Raw genomic sequence first — 25,375 nt, forward strand, 5'->3', positions numbered from 1 at the left:
ACCTAGAGGACGTCGGAAGGTGGGGTCATGATTTTATTGCTGTTCATATTTTTGTAGAGGTGTTTGGGATATAAATAATTTAAGACTACATACGTATATATGTACATATATAGATTACATTTACCTTTAATAATATCTCCATATGTGGGTACTTATTCACACAGTAAAATTAAACTAGCGAATCCTCGCAAAGTCGTGTATTCACATGGTTTCCAGATTTCATTTTATTTATTATGATTGTGGATTAAAAAAACTTAAACAAAACTTTTCGACTCCAACTCTAGCTGGCACGCAAACCTCGACTACAACTCCCAACTCTTATTCCAATTTTTTTTTAATTTGGTGTTTCTCTATGTATAAGATCAATTTTATATATCAATTTTATGATCAAAACATATGTTCATACTTTTTAGATTATTTTAGAATATCGAGATGAGATTTACATATAGCATTTGGTATGAATGATTTATTCTCTCTCTAAAATTATGAAACTACACATTTGTTACATGTTTACATACATACATATGTACATAGATACATATGCATATGAGAGCATTTCTTAAAAAGGTAGTGTGTATAAAAAATGGATTAAAAATCAATGTTAACTACACTTTCATTAATAAATTTATTTTCTACATATCAAGTAATAAGAAAATAATACATTATTATGTAGAGGATAATCAGGAATGTAAAAAATAAAAATTCTGCCATAATTCAAAAAATTTTTAATTATAAAAAATTAAATATAAATATGAAGTAAATAAAGCAGAGATAATAAATAAAATAATTAGATTACAATATAATCGTAATAAAATAAGTATATTAAAATAACTATAATATAATACCGGAAACAAAAAAGGATCTACATATATATGTGCTATTTTTATGATTTTGAGATACATCGGTTTTTGTCAATGCATTGTACAAAATTTTTATCAGCAATACAAATAATACTTAAACCATGTATATTTTAAAACATTGTCGCTGCCATATAGAACATATTTCTGGCATGAAACCGATTTTTGATTTTTTGGCACTTGGGCCATTTTTTATTTCCGGTGTTTGTGTTATTTGTTAGAAAAAATTTACATTCTCGCTGGAACAAAATGTTGATAATAATTCTTTGTAAAATCAACCATAAGATCTTGAGTAACTTCGGGTAAATCTGCAACAACACGAGCTGGAGAGCCACCATACCTTGTAAAACTGGAAACTACTGTTTCTGCAGGCAAAACAGCGCCATCTTCTATCATACAACAATCTTTTAACACGCATCTCCGTCCCTTAATTATAAACATAAAACCAATCACCTGTAATATTTACCCATAAAAAAAATAACTTATCTGAAATTTATACTTACAATTACAACATTTTTTCCAATATAAACATAAGATCCTACCACTGCAGCATTGACTATTGAATTTTCTCCGATAAATACATGGTCTCCCATATGAAGAGGGAAAAAGGCAACACTAAAATATGCAAAGATTGATTGATTGAATGTTAAGACTGATTTTCAAAAGTACTCAAACATATATACAAACATGTACTAACCCTTTACTGAATTTTTTGAAAGGGGGTCGAATCACAGCGCCTTTACTAATTATGCAAAATCTACCAGTTTTGACATTAGCTAAATCACCTCTGATTATTGCATCACTCTGTACAATAACCTTACCGTGTAAAACTATATTTTGAGAGCCACATAAAACAGTTTGCCTGCTAACTTTATTTCCAGATGCCTGCAAACGAAAAGTAAAAAACAATTAAACACAATTGAATTAAATGTAAAAAAATGTTGCAAAATAAAAAATTTAAAGGAAAATGAATTCACAGTCTCAACATATTCAGATTTATTATACGGGATATCCTGCAACTCCATTTTGACAGACGCAGAAACGTCAAACTATGACTAAGTAAACCTAGCACTCAATTTCTCGACCATAACACTTTTATGCCGTAAACAGCAATGCTAATAAAAATCAGTCAATTTCACTTATCCAGAATGTAATGCTATCGAAAATCTTAGATATTTGAATATTAGTTATGTTATATATATGAATTTTAGATCATGTTATATCACTCATAATTCAAAATTCCATAATAAAAATTAAATAACATTATATACACAAAATTACAGTCACTCTTATGCCAGCCACGCACCATCAAATCTGTCGTTCAATTTATCGAAGTTGTCAATTTGCATAACAAGTTTACTAGAAGAAACAATCGATTTTCGATTATGCGAACTTCACCCAGGTTCTTGTCGGAAACAGACGTGGCACAGAACTATATGTGACATATGGGTCTACCCCACGGGATCGAATTAGAAATGCACGAAAAACCAAATATCGGAAGGCAAAGATCGAAAATCGAAAGATCTTAATTCGAAAGATCAAAAAAAAAGGGTGCATAGTAAACGGTACATCCTCACTTAATTTGGGCGAGCAGGATACAACAAGAACAAGAGGAACAGGCTTTTCCTCCTTTTCTAATTCGAAGAGTTTCTGATATATGGGAAAGCTGATTCAAATATTATCAAAAATGTTTTATAATCCCTTAATGATTATTTTAAGGGTCCCAGAGATGAAACTAGAAAAGAAAATAGCCACAATATTTATTGCAAGTTCATTGCAATATTAAATTACATGATTTGCCAAAACATAAGAGAATTTTGGCAGAAAAACGTGGAAAACAATATATGTATTAATATAATTTATAAACGATGTGATATTTGAAAAGACGAGTGGAGTAATTTAACATCAAATCATAAAGTTACAAATAACCACTATCCCTCCTCATCAAATCATTTTTCGCCTTCGTATCAAACATACTCACTTAGGGCCTCAGCACACTTACTGGACCGTCCGGTGCGGTTCTCCCGTTGCGTACGCCAGTACGTCCGTTTTCATACAAATGAGCGATAGTCGCCACACTATGCGGACTGCCCGCAAGACCGTCGTGCGAACCGCAGGCCTCTGCGGATGTTTCAATTCCGCATGCGGTTGTCAGTCGGTCGTCGGCGCGCGCATTCGTGTATAGCTTGAATACTACACGATTTTAGACACCAAAGTAGAGTATGCTTTTGGGACTTGAAAGACAAAAGCTACAGTGATAGGACCGCAAAGAGACGAGCATGGGACGAAATTTTAAAAATTGTTACGATCGAGGCGGATTGCGGCTTCCCCCCTCAATGCGGCCGCGATCGTCCGGAACGGCTACCGGCAGCTTGCGAGCCGCACCGGACGATCCGCCAACCTTAACTTAACCTAACCTATCCTGACCCTTAAATAAATAGGTGTTGGCTGCTAAGATATCTTTTTTTTTTAGTTTATTTCATCAATATTTTCACAAAAATTAACATATCATAGCAGCCAACACTTATTTATTTAACCTTTCCCATACGGTGCTAAAAAATTACCCGTGCATCGATGGTGTCGACTCTGTCGACATGAAGAAATTTGTGATTTTAGAGTCAGATAAATATGAATATTTAACCATATTTCCTTCTATTGAGGGTCAAGATAGGTTAGGTTAAGTTAAGGTTGGCCCTATTCCTTTAAGATTTGGTTAAGAGATATATATGTATAGCCAGCAGTTTGGCTTAGTGGCAGCGTATATATTTATCACCACTACGATCACTGGTTCGATTCGCCAATAAACTGCTGGTTAGATTTGGGGGTTTTGTGACTCCAAATCGATCGTTTCTCTATCAGAGTTTGCCAATTTTATCTGATCATTGTTGAAACGGTTCCTGAAAATTGGTAATAGATCATTTCCTGTTGTCACAAAAATCTATGTGTATAATTTGTAGAAATTAAGCACAGAAATCTGAAATCTATAATTTCGTGTTTATTATGTGTATAAAATTGTAACAATAATTGTGCACAAAAATCTAAAAATTATCCATAGATGTCTCTATGATTATTATTTCTGTACTTAATTCATTATTGTATTCTACGTATTCTGATTGTATTCTATGTATTATTGTATTCTGACCGTTCTTGTACACTCGTCGCATTGGAGCGATCTGTAATGACGATAAAAATAAAATAAAAATAAAATATATCTGCTGACGATACTTTGATAGAAATGCTTCCACAACATTATGGGGCGGCAGGAAAAAACAAAAATTGTAATAAAAATTTCGTTGCCACGATACAAATAAAAAAAATAGTCGACTGCGATTCAAAGGTAGAGTGGGAAGTGGCTTTTCAATCTAGTGTTTTTTTCTTTTTCTTGGAATTCTTTGTTCTAATATGTAACATAAAAATGTTTCTGATAGATGTGCATATTTGCTGGAAAGAATTATTAAAAAATAAAAGATAAAATATTTGAAAGATTTTTTTATTTATCTCATACATGAAACAAATTACATGAGCTGAAAATATAACTACGTTAGATTCTAACATACTTAAAATTATGCAATCGCTATAAATGAGAGATCATATTTATCAATATGCTGATGTGATTTTGGATAGTCCAATCACTAAGACATATAAATAACTTGTGTTATGTTTTCTAGGAAAATACAAAAATATAATATTAAGCTGTGATCCATCAATAATTCTCATTTCACCTTAACGCACATGATTTCGATTTTATTAAATTGATTTTCTTTTTTTAATAGAAATTCCAACTACATATATGTTGACATGATCAGGATTTATGTTCCAAGAATTCAAGCATGATTATACATAGTGATAAAATATTGATTTATGTAGGTTGAAATATATGTATGATTTTATGTATCAATTCTCAAAAAAGAATATTTGCATGTTTCGAGTAATTTTTTACTAGAATAAATCTACAATATTAAATGAAAATACACCACTAAAAGAATTTTTGAATCAAGGGAATATAAACACGTTTTACAAGCAGGAATTACATTCCGAGTTTAATTATTTTAATACAAAATTATCACAAGAAAAATTATTAAGAATTTAAGAGTTGCTACATTGAGTAATAAAAATAATTATTGATATTAAATATTAAAAATAATATGAATCAGTGGTGTATCGAAAAAGTGGGTATTATTCTAATGGCAGTAAATCATTTACCATTGCATAATTATTGGTTATCACAATCATGAATCATTTAAATACAGAATGCACGGTAAAATATTACAATTATACATACATCGTTGGTTATATGTTAAATATCCACTATAATAATGACTAAATAGGATACACAATGTTAGAAAATTTTAAATACGAATAGGAGCCATTTCATTGTGATATTCTCAACATATTGATTATATGCAGTCAACATAAACGCTCATAAAATTATTAAATTAAATGAATTTCATTAAACATAGCTTTTCATACATGTACTAAAATGTACGTAAATCCAGATCATTTATTAAATACATTTCAATGGAAAAATATTAGTTTAATACTACATATAAATATAAGACAAAAATTGAAATCGGTAGCAAATAACTAAATTTGTCTGGTTATTTGGCGTAAAAATAATCATTACAATGAAAAGAAATGAGAATAATATGGCAAAAGATATGGTTGTCAAAGAATTCAAGAATTTTACTTAATGCACACCTTTGTTCAGATAATACCAATCTACAATCTACAACAATTTCCATTTCAACTTCATCATTAATTTTACCATTAATACCGTCACACTTAGGGTAACATGCGTACAACTACATAGATGTTACTTTCTAGATATACACTTACTATGCAGATCTTAACCATCAATCAATACAACTATGTATGTACTTATCATCGTTAACAACTATGTATGATAAATTTAATAAATCTGTTATTATCAGTGCATTATAAACAACAAAAAGTTACAATTATTGATTAAGTCAATATATTTATATACATAATTATATTGTGGTTGAGAGTAGAAATGTTCAAAACATTGAAAGCGGTTGTTCAAAACTCATATTTTATTTCAAAATCATTCCGTGCAAAATCTCAATTGCCTTTCATCCAAAAAAATTGTAACTACATAAATACATGTAACAAAGGCGATTCTTTTAAATTCCAATATTAAATGTTAGACTCCACATTTTGATGAATATCCAAGATGCAACGAAACAATTGTTTTCATTTGATCATTCAACAAGGGGACCATCTTAAAATATTTTAAGAAGGCATTGGGTTTTCTACAGACATATACACATTATTGCGAATGAAGTAGAATTGGTATGCAATTCACTTTTGAATTGTCAAATTTTGTATTCAATTTAAATTAACTAAAGACAGAACACGAGAACATTACCTCAGCAAGATGCAAAACGACATAATACTTTTGAATATTCGCGTAACACGTTGTCAATTAATTGTAACATTTACAGCCAGAAAATATATTTATAATAATTACATAGAATATTTTACTATCTATCACACGTATTGGTCCAAAACCCAGTTTACAGAGTACATTCAAAAATCATTTGTGTGAAAATTCATTATTTTTAGAACACATAAATTTCAACAACATTTATTATGTGAAAGTGTAATTGTGTATATGTAACATGATTTTCATTTCATTTAATCTAATACAGCTAAAAGTGTGCTGAGTCAAGTCAATAAAATGACGGGGGAAAAACATCAATCCATATTTCTTGAAACACACGTAAAATGATAAAATGAGAGAAACATTGCTGTTTCAAATGATTTGATTTGTTTCATATTCGAGGAAAACACAAAAAAAGAGCACAATTTAATTCAAGCCAAAATGTGTACGTCCTATAACCAGCTGAAAAATCTAATGTGTATGTGCTTAACATCTATTTTATTTTGGTAGCAGCAACAACAGTATTTTCAAAATTTAATGGCAAATTTATAAGTACGATGCCAATAGTAATATTAGCCACTACTATATCAACTTCAAAGATTTATCTATTTCACATAAAAACAATCATTTATAATCATGCTGAGCTCCAATTTATAATGAAACATATCTCATTATGTTAAAAGAAAATCACCTTGATTAATATTAATAAGGTGCGAAATAAATAACAGATCAGTCAAGAAAATTTTTGTCTTTTTGACTCATACAGAGACTGTATATTTCAAATAAACATTTAATATCTATTTTAAATATATTTGGCAAATGCTTATATGAGCACAGGTCAATCACTTGATTATGTTAAGATTGACGACAGCATCAGATTTTGCGTACAATATGTATAGACAATTTCATTCAATATCTGAGGGTTAGATAATTACTATATGTATATATGTATGTATTTAAATGCTGGGTATTCTATCAAAATAATATATGTAGATACATGTATAATATAATATTTATATTATAGAATAAGTGGAAATATATAGGTTATTTTTAATACGTAAAAATATAGACCTGATTATATTATGTATATCTTTGTTACATTGATTTCATAAAAAAATAAGCATTCGTTTTGACAACAAATAAATTTTGTAATTGTGGTCAAATTGTACTCGGATTTTTAATGCCAAATAATTTCTAGTATATTTTATTAAAATTTCCAAACTATCGTATGAATGTATGTGATTTCATATTAAAAGTCATTACATATATGTACATACATATTATGTGTGAAAAATAAAAGTATAAGTGGTAAGGGAAGAAATTCGTTGATTGACACCAATGCTATTAGCATTTCTCATCATTATGTTAATTAATAATCACAGATTTTTTTTAATGAATGAAAAATACATAGTTTTGCATTTAAAAATAAATATACATAGTATATCGAAAAAATTACATTTTTAAAACGAGAAAAATTATTTCATAGACATTGATATGTATTATAATAATACACATTTAAAAATAATCATCCATCTCCTCAAACATTTACTTTTTAAACAAAAACAATAACATTAATTTTACATTGCAATAGTTAACAAAATAAAATAAAGAGATAATACTATTTTTAATTTTCTAATGAGTCAAACATACAAAGAATAATTTATGTGACATGTAAGTCACGTGCCACTATTATGTATAACTTTGAAATAAAAATACCAAATTAAAAAAAAATCCTGTGACTTGAAAAAGATAGAAAACAACCATACAATAGGTAAAATATTATTAGCGAAATTTTTTACAAATAATGTGGTTTTCAAGGATTTTAAGTGATTCTGAAGATTTACATATAATATGGAATGGCTGTAAAGCATCCACTATATTTTTTTCATACCGGTCAAAATAAATTTTTGTAAGTGAGTTTATTATCAACATTTAACTGATGCCATAATATAATATATAAATATACATAATACATAAGCAAAAAGAAAACATTAAGTCCTCAGAAGCAATACATATATCATTCTTTAATCACATTTTTCCATCACACTCGACAGTTTTAAGCAAACATCGAGAAATCACAATATATCACAATTAAAGTTTCTTTTATAATTAATGAATAGTTAATTTGTCAACGAGAATGTCATCTTCAATTTGTATTGAGATAGTCAACTTATGTTTTAATTGCACTTTGAAGTAATATTTGTATAATGGATATAATCCACGCGTTATTATTCAGCCGATAAGCATTCATATCTCCCTTGTGGAAGCGGGTTTCTGAGTGAACCCGAAAGTAAGTGTCGATAATAGTGCTGCACTTGCTAAACAGTCTTTGGATAATATTGCAATGCCACATTCTCATCATTCTTGATTTTTTTACTAAATTTCCATTACGAAGAGAATCAAAGACACTGTGAACTTGATATGTGTCAATAGTATAGGACTGGTTTCGGTCAGCTGTAACGTAGCGCCCACGCTGATCGGCTTCCCTCGTGTTGAGCCTCTCGTTTACTGTCGTCAAATATATAACCGCCATTCATCAACACATGGAAATATACCATACGAGATCTTGAATCCTGACTTATGTCATCGACACAATCACTGTTCAATTCAAGCCAATCAGATGTGTTTAAATAGTGAACTTCTAGTGGACGCTTTGCGCCTATTTGATGGTTATCAATGCATGTATGGCGGTTTTTAGTCCCAACCATTCTCCTTAACCATATGTGCAAGTTCAATGATGAATTTGCCCTCTTTGTACTTTTGACTGGATTCAAAAGCATGCTCCTGAAACATAAAATAAAAAAAAATTGCATATATTAATCAAATTCGAATTCATTGCCAAATGAAGTCTGTATCTAATTTTAATGAATTGCATACATATTTCCACCCCAACATAGTCTTGCAACTCTCACAATAAATGTCTGCAACGGCATGTAGACCCGTCAATAAAACTCTTTCTTCTGCTGGCCCACAGCCTACATTTACTCTGAAAAATCGTTAAAAAAATATTAAATTATATAATATAAAATTGTGCACATATTTTAAGTATACATATGTACATATATGATGAAATTATAATTACAGATTTAATTATATGACTATATATGTAATATTATACTTACACGGAATTAAATAAATACGCCCTGCCTTGACTGCCCTGGAACGACTGAAACAAAGAAATACATGATTATTAATAATGATTTAAAAATTTAAGAATAAAATATAATAATTGAGTTACTTATTTAATTTATATTTTACTATAGTACCATTACAGGTTGCCCCAAAGCCACACCTATGGTTTTAAGCTTGTACAAATATATGCACATAGATTTTAAATTATATTCAAATAGTAGATAGGTTGCCAATTTAATGAGGAACCGTTTTAACAAATTAAATCAGATAAATTGGAATACTCTGGTAGGAAATGATCGACTTGAAGTCATAAATATCCAATTCTGACCAGCAGCACTGCAAAAATAATCAGAACAAATTCTTTTCAATCCAGGTCAAGCCATGGCTCGAACCCAGGAACCTCTCGGTGATTAACACCGAGCTTCACTGCTTTACTGCTGGCTAATATTTGTTAATAATATAAATGATTCGTAAAATACTTTATAGAAAAATATAATAGAGATCGTCAACTGGTTACTGATTAGCTTGTGGATCGATTTATCTGTTGACGATATATATGTATATATACATATATGCATGCAGAATGAGAAACAGTTGCCTTGATTTATTTGCTTACGATAATTTACCAGTGCAGACATATTGAGTCTGAACACATTACTTTTAGTAGCCCTTTAGAGCAGGTGCCTAACAGTAAACGAAATTAAGGACGATGGCTGAAAATGTGAGAAGAGTTCGTCGTGGTACAAGTTCAAGGTCTGCAAATTAACAGCACATACTGTAGGTATGTATATGTATATATGTACATATAATACATAAATCACTCTCGAAGAGAGCACGGTGCGAAATTGAACCGTTAAATGCGATCACGCAACTCTGATACAACGATCCGGCTATATTACGTACGTATAAATTCGAATAAAAATGTAGATGTATTTACTTTAAAATGCAAAATTATTCATGAATGCACAAACTAAGAATAGAATTACTCACAAGTACGACAAAGTTCCTAACTGGTATCAAAAGTGAAACGATTCCAAAATGACAACGAGGGCTAACTTTTCAGTCGGATATGCTCCACTTAACTTTAGATACAATTAAAAGTAAATTAGAATAAAGGAATTCTCCGAAAAAATAATATTCGTTAAATTTAATTATACACAATGGAGCAAAGAGGAAAACCTGATGATTAATTTTGTTGACTCAATTTTTACCAAATTCTCAGACGGTATGTTACATCCGCTCGTTTGTCCTCAACTCATTCAAATGCGGTTATGAAGATTGAACTATATTTTATATTGATGCTTTCCAAAACCTTTAATGAACACTATGTATGATAATTAATTATATAATTTTCCTGGTAGTTATTTATACTATTTAAAATGGCTAAATTAAATATTTTTTGGGTGTGTTTTGAATTTAGAATTTTAGAATTTGCATGCATATTTAGAATTTGGTTCATATTTACATATATCAATCCATATACAAACTCAATGGGTATAATGGAGTGAGTTAAGAGATTGAAATGGCAATGGGCGGGTCACGTAGCTAGAAGAATGGACAAAAGAAGTGCTAGAATGGTACCCGAGAGAACGTGTGTGGTGAGATGGGTGAGAATTGCGCAAAACAGAAACGAATGGAGGCGTGTTGGAGAGGTGGTGGATGGAAAATGGCTGTAAATGATTTATTTTTGATCAATAATGCACACTTTACAAATTAGTGTACATACTATGCACATCAATAAATATCAATTATAAATACATAACACTGTTCGACAAATGACGACTTTTTTTTGGTTCAGAGGCGAGATATGACTTTTCTTATAGATATATGTATGCCCAGTGAACACGAATCTGGTAATAAAAAATGTTGATTGGCTCGAGATTCGGAGATATATATGTTTTTTAAATCGCGCGATTTTTCTATATCTTGGTATTGTTAAGTCGATGTCTCAAAATATATCACTTTCCTGTTCAAAATGAATATAAGAATCTATAGTCGGGTATTTTATCTTTCATTTGTAGTAATTTTCAGCTTTCAAATCTCTCTAAGTAGTCGTCCAGTTCAAATCAAATGTCAAAAGTACGCATTTTCACTTGGGATTTTTTCTTACTGTTAATACTATTTTATATTGAGTTTTTTCTATTGAAACATGTTTATTGGGATAGTGTTCTGACCACACTATTTTTTGTTTTCGTTTAAAAGGGTTAATTGGAAGTGCGCTGAACTTTAAATCGGTAAAATTGCGAGCAAAAAGCTCGTACTAGTATTTACTCGTATTTACACGAATCTGAATTGATTTAATAGGGATAATATATTAAATTATCTTTATATGAGAATTAAATAAAATTCCACTTAGAAAAATCATATTTCTACTATTCTTGTGGATTAATAACAAAAATTCTATTGATAACTGGCTTACCTCGATAAAATAAACGATGCCATATAATAATAGATTGGACGGAAAAATCTATAAGGTACTTTCTAAAGGCGTTGAACGGTTTGCTACATTATATTTTATTTCCCGTTACGCATTGAGAAGACGAAGAAAGAAGAAGGTAAATAAATGTGAATACAGTGCGACCCACATTAAACTGCAAAACGTATATGAAAATACAACAAAATTGTGCGCCGTTTCTTCAATAGTGTGTAAAGTGACATATTTTTATTTTTTTATTTTTCATAGCAAAGATCGTATTCACGCATACAAAAATAACATTTCCGACACGAGATAAACACGCTCTCGAACGAAGACAAAATATTCAGGACTATAAATGACATTTATCCGACGGCCAAAAACACTATTTTGAAAAACGTAAATACGTACGCTGTTTTCACCTTAACGTGACGACGTGGGGCTTCTTTGTAACTCGAATTCATCGAAAGCGGTTGCTGAACTCGATACCTTCGTGACTAGCGGATTTCAATAATTAAGCGACTCATAAATTAAAAAAAAAAAACGTTGAAGTGTCTCGTTCAAAATTAAGTGAGGGCGCTTTGTTTGAAATATCCAAATAAGACTTCTGAGGCACAAGGAAATTCATCCCCATCGGATATCTACGTGGAAAAAAATCGATAAGGAAAGGGAGAGGCGCTTATATGTATACTCAGATGCAAACGGAATCGAGATTGGCAACTTGGGCAAATTTTAGCCAACTCCGAGCAGGCCAGAATTTCAAGCGGCTATAACGAGGCCGGAGCAGTGCAAAAACAAAAACGAAACACTCCATTCTGTTTTGTGGACCGAACTCGAAGTTTCTCGGTTTTGTAGACGGAGTTCATCGGACCTTATGGTTCAAAATCGTCGTACAGGATTATCGCCAATTGGAAACAATGGGTCCAGTTAATATGGAATGATGAGTGCAATTTGCATTCGTCGCATTCGAAACAGACAAAGGGTGCAATGCTTTGTTTTTAATATTATCAATTGAGACGTCCGAAGACATCCTACGAAAATTTTTGATGATGATTATGATGATGAATAAAAACGTGAAGCGAATCACGTTAAATTGGGTTCTAAATCTTTATTCGAAGATGTTCCAACTTTAAAGTTTTGATTCAACCCGAAGACAAGTTTGTCTTATTCGAGATTTAACTGAACAGTTTACAGTACATACTCTACATCCTATACGATTGGCACAAATGCTGTATTCAAACATTTTTTCCAGTTTTTCATGCTTTTGGCACGTAACTGAAAAATTCATACATACGAGTCAATTGGGAGCAAACAAAGGTATTTTTTGGATAAAAAATCTGTTTCTATGTTCATTGACAATAAATAATATCAGATAACATCTGTAGCATTTGTTTTTTTATTTATATTTATAGTTCCCCACGATGTCATTACGGGTTAACCCTGAGCGACATATATGGTATAAAACTTGTACATTTTGAAATCATATTCAAATAGTAATGGTTTTTGCCAATATGATGGAGGAACCGTTATAACAATGAAATCAAATAAATTGGGAAAATCTGATAGGAAACGATCGACTTGGAGTTACAAATATCCAAGTCTGACCAGCACTACAAATTATACTCGGAATACATTCTTTTCAATCGAGGTCAGCCCACGGGATCGTATCCGGCAACCTCTCGGTGGTTAGCATTAACGCAATTACCGAACTATGATGCTGGCTTTCTATCGGTAGGATCCAAATAAGCGATATATTTTGGCGCGAACGCGCGATTCGGCAATTGGTGCTGGTGAACCAGTGGTCGACGAACACCGATCGCCTATTTCCACATTACAATAGTAAATGGGCGATGCAAAACGTTAACCAAATTAATCATAACAAAAACAAGGATTATACTTGAAATTTCTCGAAGAGCACACATATTTAAAGAGTCGAAAATAATAGTGGACTAAAAGTTGAACAAGAGTAAAATGCCACTTCCGGTTGACGGGTGTTCGCTGAATTTTATATATAACTTGGTATTAAACTTAAACTTACAGATATGAAATTTCAGTTCAATACATTAAAAAGACTGAGAAAAACACACATTTTTTCCTAGACCATGAAACAGTGATCAGTGATCGATTCAGAGTTCAAATTAGTCAAAATTTCGAGTTCAAATTTTCGCATGATCACAAAAATCTATTATTATACATATGTAGCTAAAGTAAAAATAAACAAAATTTCTACTATTCCGATACGTAAGCAACTGATTTTAATTTTATGTTTCTCAATAATACTTACAACTAAATCTATTAACACTTCGAAGTGAGAGAAAGTTCAGTAACACTTTAGAATGATTTATATATTTTAATTTAATCCTGCGACACGTGTCTAAAACGTCGCTAATATAACATGATTAAATGCAATCATGATGCATGGGTCATGCCAGAGTGCAACGTTTCCACACATCCAATATAACCAATTAAACGGATTGAGCCGGGTTATTGTACTTGGTCCGACTTTCATATACAATGTACATTACACGTGTGTTTAGGTTACACGACAATTGGTGCAAGTCCAAAAGGTTCCCAAAGGTTACCCGCGACAAAATGTTCACGCGACAAAATGTACCCGCGACAAAATGTTCACGAGACAAAATGTCCACGGAAACAATGTTCAATCGACAAAATGTTCAAAAATCCAAAATTTTTAATGGAAAAAGTAACTTTTTATTGAATTATATTTATCGATGTATATGGTACTTTTTATCGTATACATCGCGGATGTTATTAAATTAGTATAAATTACAGGTGTTCTCAACCGTACCAACATATTCTTATTTAAATTGAACAATTACATTTTATGCGAATGTCATTGTGACTCATTGAATATCATTTTAAGATGTCATTGAATTAGTTTAAATGTTAGGGGTTCTTAGCCGTATCCAATATTTACTTATTTAAATTGAAAAAAAAAACTTTCTAAGCGTATGAACTGCAGATTACATTGAATTAGTTTATATGGTAGGCAGTAAATTATTCATTTGAAATAAAGAAAATTTTGGAGACAATTGAGAAGCCCTGCCATAAAAACTAATTCAATGTAATCTGCAGTTCATACGCTTAGAAAGTTTTTTTTTTCAATTTAAATAAGTAAATATTGGATACGGTTGAGAACCATTGTCATTTATACAAATTTAATAATGCCCGCGATGTATACGATAAAAAGTACCAGTACAAGATACCATATACATCGATAAATATAATACAATAAAAAAGTTACTTTTTCGACTAAAATAGGAAAATTTAGGATTTTTGAAAATTTTGTCGCTTGAACATTATTTCCGTGGACATTTTGTCGCGTGAACATTTTGTCGCGGGTACATTTTGTCAGTGCACTAATTTTCGGGTACATTTTGTCGTTGAACCTTTTGGACTTGCACCAATTGTCGCGTCCCCGTGTGTTTATTAGCGAGCGATCGGTAAAAATAGTATCCCGTAAAAGGATAACTCCGGAAGTAAATCCCGCGACTTGGGAAGTTAACGAGGATTTATCTTATTACGTACTACGGTTGCCTTCTAGCGAGAGAGAGAGAGCAACTCATAAATTTCTGTAAGGATGTCGTTACCGACGGAATCGACGTCTAACGACGTTAATTAACTCGAAATGAACAGCAAACGAGCGAGACGTCAGGTCGTAATTACTAAGTTCGGACACTTTTTGAACAAATTGTGTGACATCAATTCGCAAGTAAATAAGAGTTGAGATTTTTAAAGCGTAGGTGTGCTCGAAATACGAAGGTTTATCTCTCGAATACAGATTCACGTGCAATATTTTCACTTGAGCTCAAAACACACAGATGCTACAAGAGTCAACATTAACAATTTGAATGTGTTGTAAGCAGTTCACGCAAACACGATACTTATGTACAATGATTCTTAGACCATATTTATAAACTACAAGATAATCTCGGCGATTTTTCTCGCAAAACATCGTCCCTGTTAGGGATTGCAATACCGAAAGGGATTGCAATGCCGATACCGGTAGTATCGTTATTTGACTGAAAATAAGCCTTTGGTAATACCGGTATTAAAAAAATAAATACCCATAGTATTGATTTTTTTTCAAATTTGTACATTGGATTTGTCGGAAACAATATCTCCATGGATAAAAACTACGAAAACGACAGATGCGTATATATTTCGCATGGGTGACCGTCACCGCACCGAATGTTAAAACAAAAAATCGAAAATGTTCGTTTACCATGCATACATATGAAAAACGGTTAGTATATATATCAGTGGCGTGCGGTAAAAGTCTCTCTCCCCCCGTCGTACATCCTCACTTAATTTGCGCGAGCAGGATACAACAGGAACAAGAGGAACAGGCTTTTCCTCCCGTATCCTGCGCACGCACATTAAGCAAGGCTGTATGACAAAAAGAGAGATAATTTCACCGCATACCACTGATATATATTATATATACATAGTATCGTTACCATGCACCCTTTTTTTATCTTTCGACTTACGATCTTTTGATTTTCGATCTTTGCCTTCCGATATTTGCTTTTTCGATCTTTTGACTTTCGGTGCCGTGAGGTAGACCCATTTGGCATACGTGATATTGAGCGAGTTATTATGTTATAAATTATTTTCGATCTCTCTTAATTTTACCACACGCAGGATGCGATTTGCCGTTGAAATCGAATTGAAATTACATACATATTTCCAAAAATCGAGAATCAAAACTAACTGATGGCTGACTTTTCGTTTGCATCTCCAGTGAGCGAAGATCTATCTCGATCCAGGTATCTGGTAAGCGTAAGTCGGAATTGCAAAAAAAATAAAAATCACTAAATATTAGTTTCTACGAAACATTATCCTTTATACCTAGGACGTACCTACTTTACAGTTTTGTACCCGAATATCCTGTATTTGAATGTTTGGCTTTGGCGTATTTTCCAATAAACATGTTTAAACACACGTGCTCGGGATATCGGAAGCGATGTTTTTTTACTAAGAATTAATTAATTAAAAAAATACCGAAAGTACCAGAAATATCGGTATCGTTCTATTTTTATTTTGATAATACCAATAGCGGAAGTTCCGGTGTTTTTGCAATCCCTAGTCCCTGCCATAGCTGAGTAAAATTAAAACGGTGCTGTATTATATCATAGGAAAAATATGTTTTTTGTGTTGGAAAGAACGTTCGTGTTTTTGATTTGTTATGTACTTCGAACGGTGTTTTGTCCAAATGAACAGTGATCTAATACTTTATAAGAAAAATCCATTAAATTGATAAGTCTTTTAAGAAAAAAATGTTTATTTTGGTATCAAATAAATCCGACAATGGACTATCCCGCTATATAAAGGCGAATCGGAGTACATTAGCATTTGAGAATGACGGTTAGATAAAAAGTTGGAGAGGCGGCGCAATAAATATGCCTGATCAAACAAAGGACCACACAACGCAGACACACTAGAATGGAAAGAACAAAGAAGAAACTAAAAACGAACCCGACTACAACGAGGAAGGAAGAAAACAGGCAGAATAGTAGTCTCTCTACCCGCGTCGCCGAATTATTCATAACACTTTTTTAAAATCCCAAACAAAGCCCCATATTGCACACAAAAAAGATAAAGTAAATAACAAAAGGGGACGCACAAAAATATCAAATTTATTTTACGACGCAATGGAAAGTAAATGAGATTCGTTGGCATTGCAACTGAAAAAAATAATTGCTCACGATCACTTTGAACGCATATTCGCACCTCGAATTGTTAGCACTATGATAATAATTTGACGTGCTGATCGCATGTAGTGTTTGAACGCCGATAGCCAGCTAGCCTTACAAGTTTTATTTTATTTTTAGTCATGCATTGTATTAGTCACAGGGTAATCATTTTAACACACGTCGGGTCACGATGGATTGTATTATTAGAATATTATTGAACATCCTTAACCTTTAGATATTTGCGCTTCAAACAATTCTGAATACACGTGTACCTGCTCGAAACTGGGCTTTAGAGCAAGACGAACAAGATGGTTGATCGCTTTGGGATTTATCACTAATTCAATCTGCAGTCAAATGTAATCAAATCCGTCTGCCAATTAAAACGCATACTCTCAACAACATCGACAGTTCAATCAACAGAGCATTTGTTAAAAAAGACTGGAAAGTTTTGAGATTAAATTATATTTGCTCGAGAGTATTCTTATAGCTGTAGTAATTTGGCGTCAAAACCTGATTTCAGGATTGTTATTAATGAAATGTCTTCTTTTTCTTCATCCAAGTCTTATCCTTTCCAATATACATTAAGAAAGTTACCCTCTCCATATACTTTAATGGAGAAATTAAGCTAAAGTAGAACCAAAATCCAAAATTTGTGAGGAGTATGAATCTTTAGATATTAGAATGTGTATTTAATCAAAGCTGCACATAGACAGATATTAGTCTCCCGTGAGAAATTCGTAGTGGAGGACTTTCTGCACATCAAAACGAACAAATATTTTGATCCTTGGGGAAACTGTTAATTATCTAACTCTTTGAACATGAGGTAGATAAATAAAAGGCAGTCTTGAGTGACGCATTGTGGTTAGTGGCGTGGAAAGAAGAAGAAGAAGAAGCAAATCTCCAACAAGCTATATCTACTGCGACAGCCCCTCATATCGTACATATGTACATATAGAACAATCGTCAATCTCGACAAAGAATATGAGATATATAATATAAATATTGAATCAAGCGAATAAAGCTTAATGAGCTTATAAACTACTAGTGAAACATATGTTTCGATTTAAAATGGAACATAAAAAACAATAAAGATAAATGTATGATACAATCTGACGTGAATACTACCACGAGTTAACAAATATTACTGCATGTCTGACGACCGAGCGACCCAATTGAATTAAGAGAGATCTTCGACCGCAGATGATTAAAACTGAATCCGCTATTTACACAAACAATGCACACCCTGTGTTTGAGTTAGCTCGACATGATTGAAAACTATGTTGCACAAAAAACAAAACGCTGCATCCAAGTAGACAAAGAGAAGCATATACTGTGATATACGAATATATGAAAGTGAGTGAAAGAGTTCAGGACATTGTACGGTGTCTAGGAACGAGCTAAAATAAAACAAGAGTTCGGTCAAAGTGCAGTAATGCCTGTATGTATGTATGTATGTATGAATATGCTAGGGTACTTGTAGTGACGATGCAACGTGAGCGATTTGTTTGCAAAGTCAACGAACGATGCATTATCGCACGTAAAACTTTTGCATAGCAATTAAAAAATGCATTATAAAAATGCTGAACAACCTGGATAACACGATGTAGTAATTAATAAAAACTCTTAACGAGCTACATGGAAAGAACTATCACATTACAGTATCAATTAGATTTTTTTTATCAAATCCATTAACATTATCATTTACGGTGAAAGTTTTATTTCAACGCATCAGTCGAAAAAGTGTTCTTTGAAATTGAGGCAAAATATAATAAAATCCAGTTCTAATTATAAGATTGCGTGAAAAATACAATTTTTTTTTCAAATTATTAAAAAATAATAGAAATCTGTTTTTAATTAATTTAAATTAAATTCGCGGTCGCGTAATACATACATATTAGTTCCTATAAAAACACTGTTTTGTTTTTTATTCAAATTTAAATTCAATTCACGTTCATTTTCAGTTCCAAACACACTATTTCTGTTAGAAGTAGTGTAGTACAATTCACAAATTGTTAACATTATTTTAATTCGATATATCCAGAATTTTGGAAAGGCAGAATAGACGCGACCAGTATTTTTACAAGCCTCTTCTATATATTTAAATATTATTAAACGCGAAACGTTTCATTTAATGTTTTACGAGATATTTCTCAAAATGATGAAAAGTGGACTTATTCCACTTTCAAATATAACGGCTCATATATTGATGAAAGAAATAAAAGCAATAATATAATACTTAAAAAATTATATAGCACAATTTAGTATAATTAATTTCCATTTAAAATGTTTAATATAATTACTATAAATAATTTAACTAACTAAATTATTTTTTATAATGATATTGACTAATCTAATAATCATTTTTATAATGATTTTAATTATATTTCGATAATGAGTACAGCAACAAAAGAATCCTTATCCTTAACTAGTTTTCCATACAATATTTTATCAATACAATTATTTTTTTAATTTTTGAAGTAGAAATTTCTATAATAAATAATTAAATAATAAAACCAATAATTCTTACATGTAAAATTTCAAATATATGTATACTATTGATTTATAACATCATATATTTTTATTATAATTTTAATTATAGGAATTATCTATGAATAAAACCAAAACCTTTTAAATTGAAAATTCTAGGATAATAACATTAATCAAAATAATTAATTGGCAATTGATACGGTTCAAAAAAATTGATTTCACCAGTAATTACCATGTCAAAAGCTAAATAAATCTAATATAAAAAAAATGAATCTATTGACTTTGGCAAGGCACGTAAGGTACTCAAGAGAGTTACCTTTCTTAAAATATATTAAATCGATTGCTATCAATCAGCATTCGACTAGTAAAACCGGTATAAATAAAAGAGTGGCTGGCACACCCACCCCGACAATTTGCAAAGTTGCATGCGCCACGAAGAAAAAGAAAATGCATAACGAACCGGCGAAAGCACTGTGAATAATTCAATACCATAGTACGAACGTACATATGTACATACATATAATACTTAGAGAAGAAAAGGCGAACGAAACTCACCCCGCAGTCGGCGTGTTGAGTAACAGAAGCGCAACGTCCCATAAGGGCGTAACGACGGGAGGGTAACGAGGACGAGGACCTTACGAGGAGTTACAGGAGCCAGGACAATGACCAGGATGGAGGAATTGAGTCAGAGAGAGGTGGTCGACCGCCGAAACGCAGACGCTGCTACAGAGGGCAATGCCCACCAGCGTCTGACGGAGAGCCACAACTAGACACCACACTGCTTTTTCTGCACATACATACATACACCATTTCGTTATTAGCACTGAACGAAAAATGTATGTACCAGACGACGTGCAATCGGCGAAGGCTATATATGTACATAAACACATATATAATGACCATTTTTTCTCTTTTCTAAGATCAAATACTAAATCGGCTTCGAATCGCAAAAAATGCATAAAACTACGTTTGAGCCAAGTTAAATCCAAAATGTTGTATTATATATTATAAATAGCATAAGTTTAGTCGTAATGGTACATTTCAGAGGAAATAACGCCACGCGAAGTATGTAGTGTGTGCGAGTTGCACCGAGTGCAATTGTGGAGCGTTAGCCGGGTCAATCACGTTTGAACTGTCTGTGCACTTTTCCGAACAGGAAAATATCTCCAGGAGGAGGAGGAGGAGGGGGGGGGGGTCTGACAAGACTTTTCCGGAAGTCGCTCGATAGTAGTTTTCACAATGCAACTTTATATACAAACATAAATCAAATGTGGTTTATATTACAGTACAAGGTGTACTCGTATATGTATGAAAATAAACATTTTCGTTTATATAAGAAGAAAATTAGTTTGAAGCCTAACAAGTACCAAATTAAGAGCGAACAAACCAAACGATTATGTACATGTTTTTGCGGCGTAAATATTTTTTTGATGCGTATTATATACAAACAAACAAAAATTAAATTAAAAATTAACAATTCGACAACTTGGATTGAAAAACAAACATAAAACCTTGACCCAAAATTTGATGAATCGCTGCATAAAAACAGTACAATCAAATTCAAGTCGAATGAATTTAATGAAAACTTTTTTAAATGGTTAAAATTTTACTGTAAATAAAGGTGTCTCATTTGTAGCGTTAAATTTGACTACATCTAAAATTGGTCAAACCAGCATTTTGCAGGTGCGTTCCTTATAATATTTGATAAAAAAAACACGTTTATTTTCAAGTTGGTGAATAGCAATCACGAGTTACATTATGCATTTTCAAACCACAGTACAAGTTTTTCACGAACGAAACAATGGCTACATCAATTAATCCAGCGATACAGCTATATACATATATGTACATGTGTACTAACCAAACAATGTCGAAACAAGTCCAAGTTCTTCTACAATACTAATATGTAATTCATATATGAGCCGTTGTATTTGAAAGTCCAAATTTTTAGTTCCAAAAACACGATTTTAATTCACAAAATGTTATCACTTATTTTAATTCCATATGTCCAGAACCCCGGAAACGCAGAATAAACATATTACAGGCCACCAGTATTTTTAAACATTATATTTAATGTTTTGCGAGATATTTCGAAGAAAAGTGGACTTATGCCACTTTCAATTATAACAGCTCATATGTACATACATATGTATATGTATGTATGTATGTATGTATGTCTAATAGCAAAGGGCACTAAGCTAATTAAATTTCAAATGGATTAAAATGGTTTCAGGTAATTTCAGTCGAATCATCCCATTTAAATACACACATTCAAAATACATATAATTAGAACATGTACTCGACGCGAAACAGCATTCCGTTTCAGGTGCTGCACATTGAACCTTTGTCGAATATTCAATTAAACACTGAACTGGAATAAATTAACAAGAATATAATCATAATATAACCAACATTATGATGCGGTTGAAAATTTACGTGGGGTCAAACGAAGCCTTCGGCTGATTTGTTTACGCCCATCTCAAATTGCTTTATTAACGAAATCAGATGGAAAATCGACATCGATATTACTAACTGTTGAATTTTTATGTGGGGGAGGGGGTTGACTAAATGTCGATTTTAGTCCGTTCGCCTCTTTCGACCGCGTATGATGTAATCAAAACACGCCCATGTACAAATAACGGTAATTAATTCCGATTTTGGCAGGCATCGAAATTATGATTAATGTGTAGGTACCATACATACAAACATATAAATATATTAGATGACGATAGAAAACACTTAAAACACTGAGATTCAAGAATACTTGTACATACATATTGACAAATTATGGCTTGTACATACATACATATTGACAGATTATGGCTTGTACATACATACATACATACAAACACATGGCAACACTTTCGTTAGTACATATACGGGTATACTCGCCGCTATGACGTCACATAATGTATGAATATGTTCACAATGTACTGTACATGTAATTCTGTATAATATGAATAGATCGTGTCGGTTACTGTTGTTACTGATACGCCAATCCACATACATACATTTAAGGAACATATTAATTTATTTTATTTTATTTTTACCAATGCGCCTCTTGGACAATTAATTTCAAGCAATGCAGCATTTTTTTATTACATAAATCACTGTATTTCCAGAAGCTGAAGAACACGAAATAACAATTAATTAATTAATTAATTACATAATTAATCGATTGAGACATCTATGGATTTAGATTTTGTACATAATTTTTACAAATTATACACACAATAAATACAGAAGATTTGTGACAACAGGAAAGATGATTTTAATTTATCAATTAATCAATTTTGAGGAACCGTTTCAACAATGATCGGATAAAATTAGCAAACTCTGATAAAAAAAAGATCAATTTGGAGTCATAAATACCCCCAAATCTAACCAGCAGTATGGCGGATCGAATCCACTGATCACTTGGTACTAAACATACACACTGCTGGCATAATGTATACAGAATGTGCATACATATGTATGTAGAATGTACTAAAGAATATTTTTCGTACTGCTGTATACGTACAGTTGCCGGATTGTCCTGTGCTAGTATAAATGAACCTTAAGTCATGCAATATTGAATAAATTCCACAACCGTGCTGATCAATGCGAATTGACATTTAAGTCCATTTATTTAATAAAAAGAAAATTAAAATGATGAATTTGATAAAAGCCGGAGAAGATATAGAATAGAGGAATAGATTCAAATTAGTAAAGATTAGTTTGATGTTCGAGTTTATTCAACTCTGGCTACTAAAAGGAAAAGTTCAACATATCATCTCTGGAAACAAATTTGTCAACTGACATCTATAAATTGTCTGCATCGTGTCTATCGACTAATAAACTCCCAAGAGTCTACAATTTATCCGATGCTCTAATATAAAATGTAACAATATATGTATGTATATACACGTCATTTCTTAAACGCCGTGATTTTAATTCGATTGTTTGCCGATTGGGTATATGTAAGTGTACAGGTATGTGGCAGATTCATGAGATGCGATATTGCGAATCACGCTCGCCATAATTTATTGGCAGTTTAAGGGTTACCTGTACTATATTTATAGCTTCCAACAGACGAGAAGAAAACGCGATTACGTGTGTCACGAAGCGGCGCTTTTTAGCCAAAGCCATGTCAAATTTCATAAAGCTCGGTTGGGTAACCCGTTCGCCATGCCATTATAGAGACATAAACCCATGTATGAGAAAAATTCTTCGATGTCAGAATAAGTATTCGCTCACGATTGTTTTCGACGTGGGAAAATTGCGTATCGATCTCGAAATTCACACGTACCTACCATTATAGATACCTACCTGGTTGTCCGGCATGCGACGATAATGGCGATTTTCCACAGCTAGGTGTCCGAGGGAAAAAGAAAAGCGACGTCAACGACTAGTTTGTCAACGACCGCTTTTTAACACGCTCTGATGGACTCTACTTCGGGCCTCATCACACTAGAACGAACAAATTGTCCAATAAAAGCGAAACACGTGCGATCGTTTCATGTACGCGATAAACTTAAACTTTACAAGGTTTAACGTGCAGTGGCTGGGATGGTTCGCACGGTGATCTTACACATGTAACTCACTTGCAATATATTTTTGAAAGCTGCATTTTATTATGGTCCTGCACTACCTGTATACAATGAACACTGTGCATACATTATTTTTTTTTTTTACCATGGTATCATAACAGTTTGCCCCAAAGCGACACCTATGGTTTCAAACTTGTACATATTCAAATTTGAAATTACCTATCTTATATAATAATTGTCTAATGCATGTGTGCTTGGGTGTGTACGAAGTACTCGCTGTTACATGCCCCGTCTGTCTTTCTCCCTTGGAATCGTATATCGCGGAAAGAGACGAAGCTTGGTGAGAATTTACGAATTACTCACTCATCATGCTCTGTCTCTCTTTCTCCCCCTGGAATCGTATATCGTGGAAAGAGGCGCGGCATAATGTGCACATGTCACTTCGAGCAGTGGGTATCATACATATAATATATATAATATATATATATATATATATATATATATATATATATATATATATATATATATATATATATATATATATATATATATATATATATATATATATATATATATAAAATATATATATAAAGTACAAATGGCGGCTTCCGTTGATCCGAATTGCGAACTTTTGCGGAGTGCACAAGAGTGTGCACGCAGGCCACTAGTATATAATATTCAAATAGTGGTGGCAAATAGTATGTACATATGTCGGATGGCAATTTTGTGAGGAATCGTTTCAACAATGAAATCGGATAAATTGACAAACTCTGAACAATTTTGTCAGAGTCGGCATATCAGCTCATTCCATGTCTTACAAGTTGTTGATTGATTGA

General features: G+C 32.2%; 2 protein-coding genes across 7 annotated transcripts in view; both read right to left on the bottom strand.

The window, feature by feature from the left end:
• Positions 1-711: 711 nt before the first annotated feature.
• DCTN5-p25 (Dynactin 5, p25 subunit) lies at positions 712-1,940 on the bottom strand. The gene is made up of 4 exons (XM_077432874.1): positions 1,835-1,940; positions 1,555-1,742; positions 1,361-1,472; positions 712-1,283 (listed from the first exon to the last, which is right to left on the bottom strand). Exons 1-4 carry the CDS (start codon positions 1,880-1,882, stop codon positions 1,086-1,088), a joined length of 546 nt encoding a protein of 181 aa, XP_077289000.1. The 5' UTR covers positions 1,883-1,940; the 3' UTR covers positions 712-1,085.
• A 5,683-nt stretch (positions 1,941-7,623) lies between these two features.
• Ypel (Yippee-like) overlaps positions 7,624-25,375 on the bottom strand; it is a 106,482-nt gene continuing 88,730 nt past the window's right edge. For 3 of the 6 annotated variants that reach the window (XM_077433565.1, XM_077433563.1, XM_077433564.1), the window contains 3 exons: positions 9,384-9,427; positions 9,139-9,247; positions 7,624-9,045 (listed from right to left, as the gene is read on the bottom strand). In XM_077433565.1, the coding sequence (XP_077289691.1) occupies positions 8,956-9,045; positions 9,139-9,247; positions 9,384-9,427 (243 nt within the window). In that variant the 3' untranslated portion in view covers positions 7,624-8,955. The remainder of the gene's footprint in view (positions 9,046-9,138; positions 9,248-9,383; positions 9,428-25,375) is intronic. The other 3 variants (XM_077433567.1, XM_077433568.1, XM_077433566.1) reach the window with 2 other exon arrangements.

This window comes from Arctopsyche grandis, chromosome 6, assembly GCF_051622035.1.
Source record: "Arctopsyche grandis isolate Sample6627 chromosome 6, ASM5162203v2, whole genome shotgun sequence".
Taxonomy (NCBI): domain Eukaryota; kingdom Metazoa; phylum Arthropoda; class Insecta; order Trichoptera; family Hydropsychidae; genus Arctopsyche; species Arctopsyche grandis.

Excerpts from the sequence above, each read along its gene's own strand:
- DCTN5-p25 (XM_077432874.1), bottom strand. The coding sequence starts at position 1,882 with ATGGAGTTGCAGGATATCCCGTATAATAAATCTGAATATGTTGAGACT. Across the intron at positions 1,473-1,554 it reads TTCAAAAAATTCAGTAAAGG|TGTTGCCTTTTTCCCTCTTC; the intron begins GTTAGTACATGT and ends TGCATATTTTAG. Across the intron at positions 1,284-1,360 it reads TTGGAAAAAATGTTGTAATT|GGACGGAGATGCGTGTTAAA; the intron begins GTAAGTATAAAT and ends TTTATAATTAAG.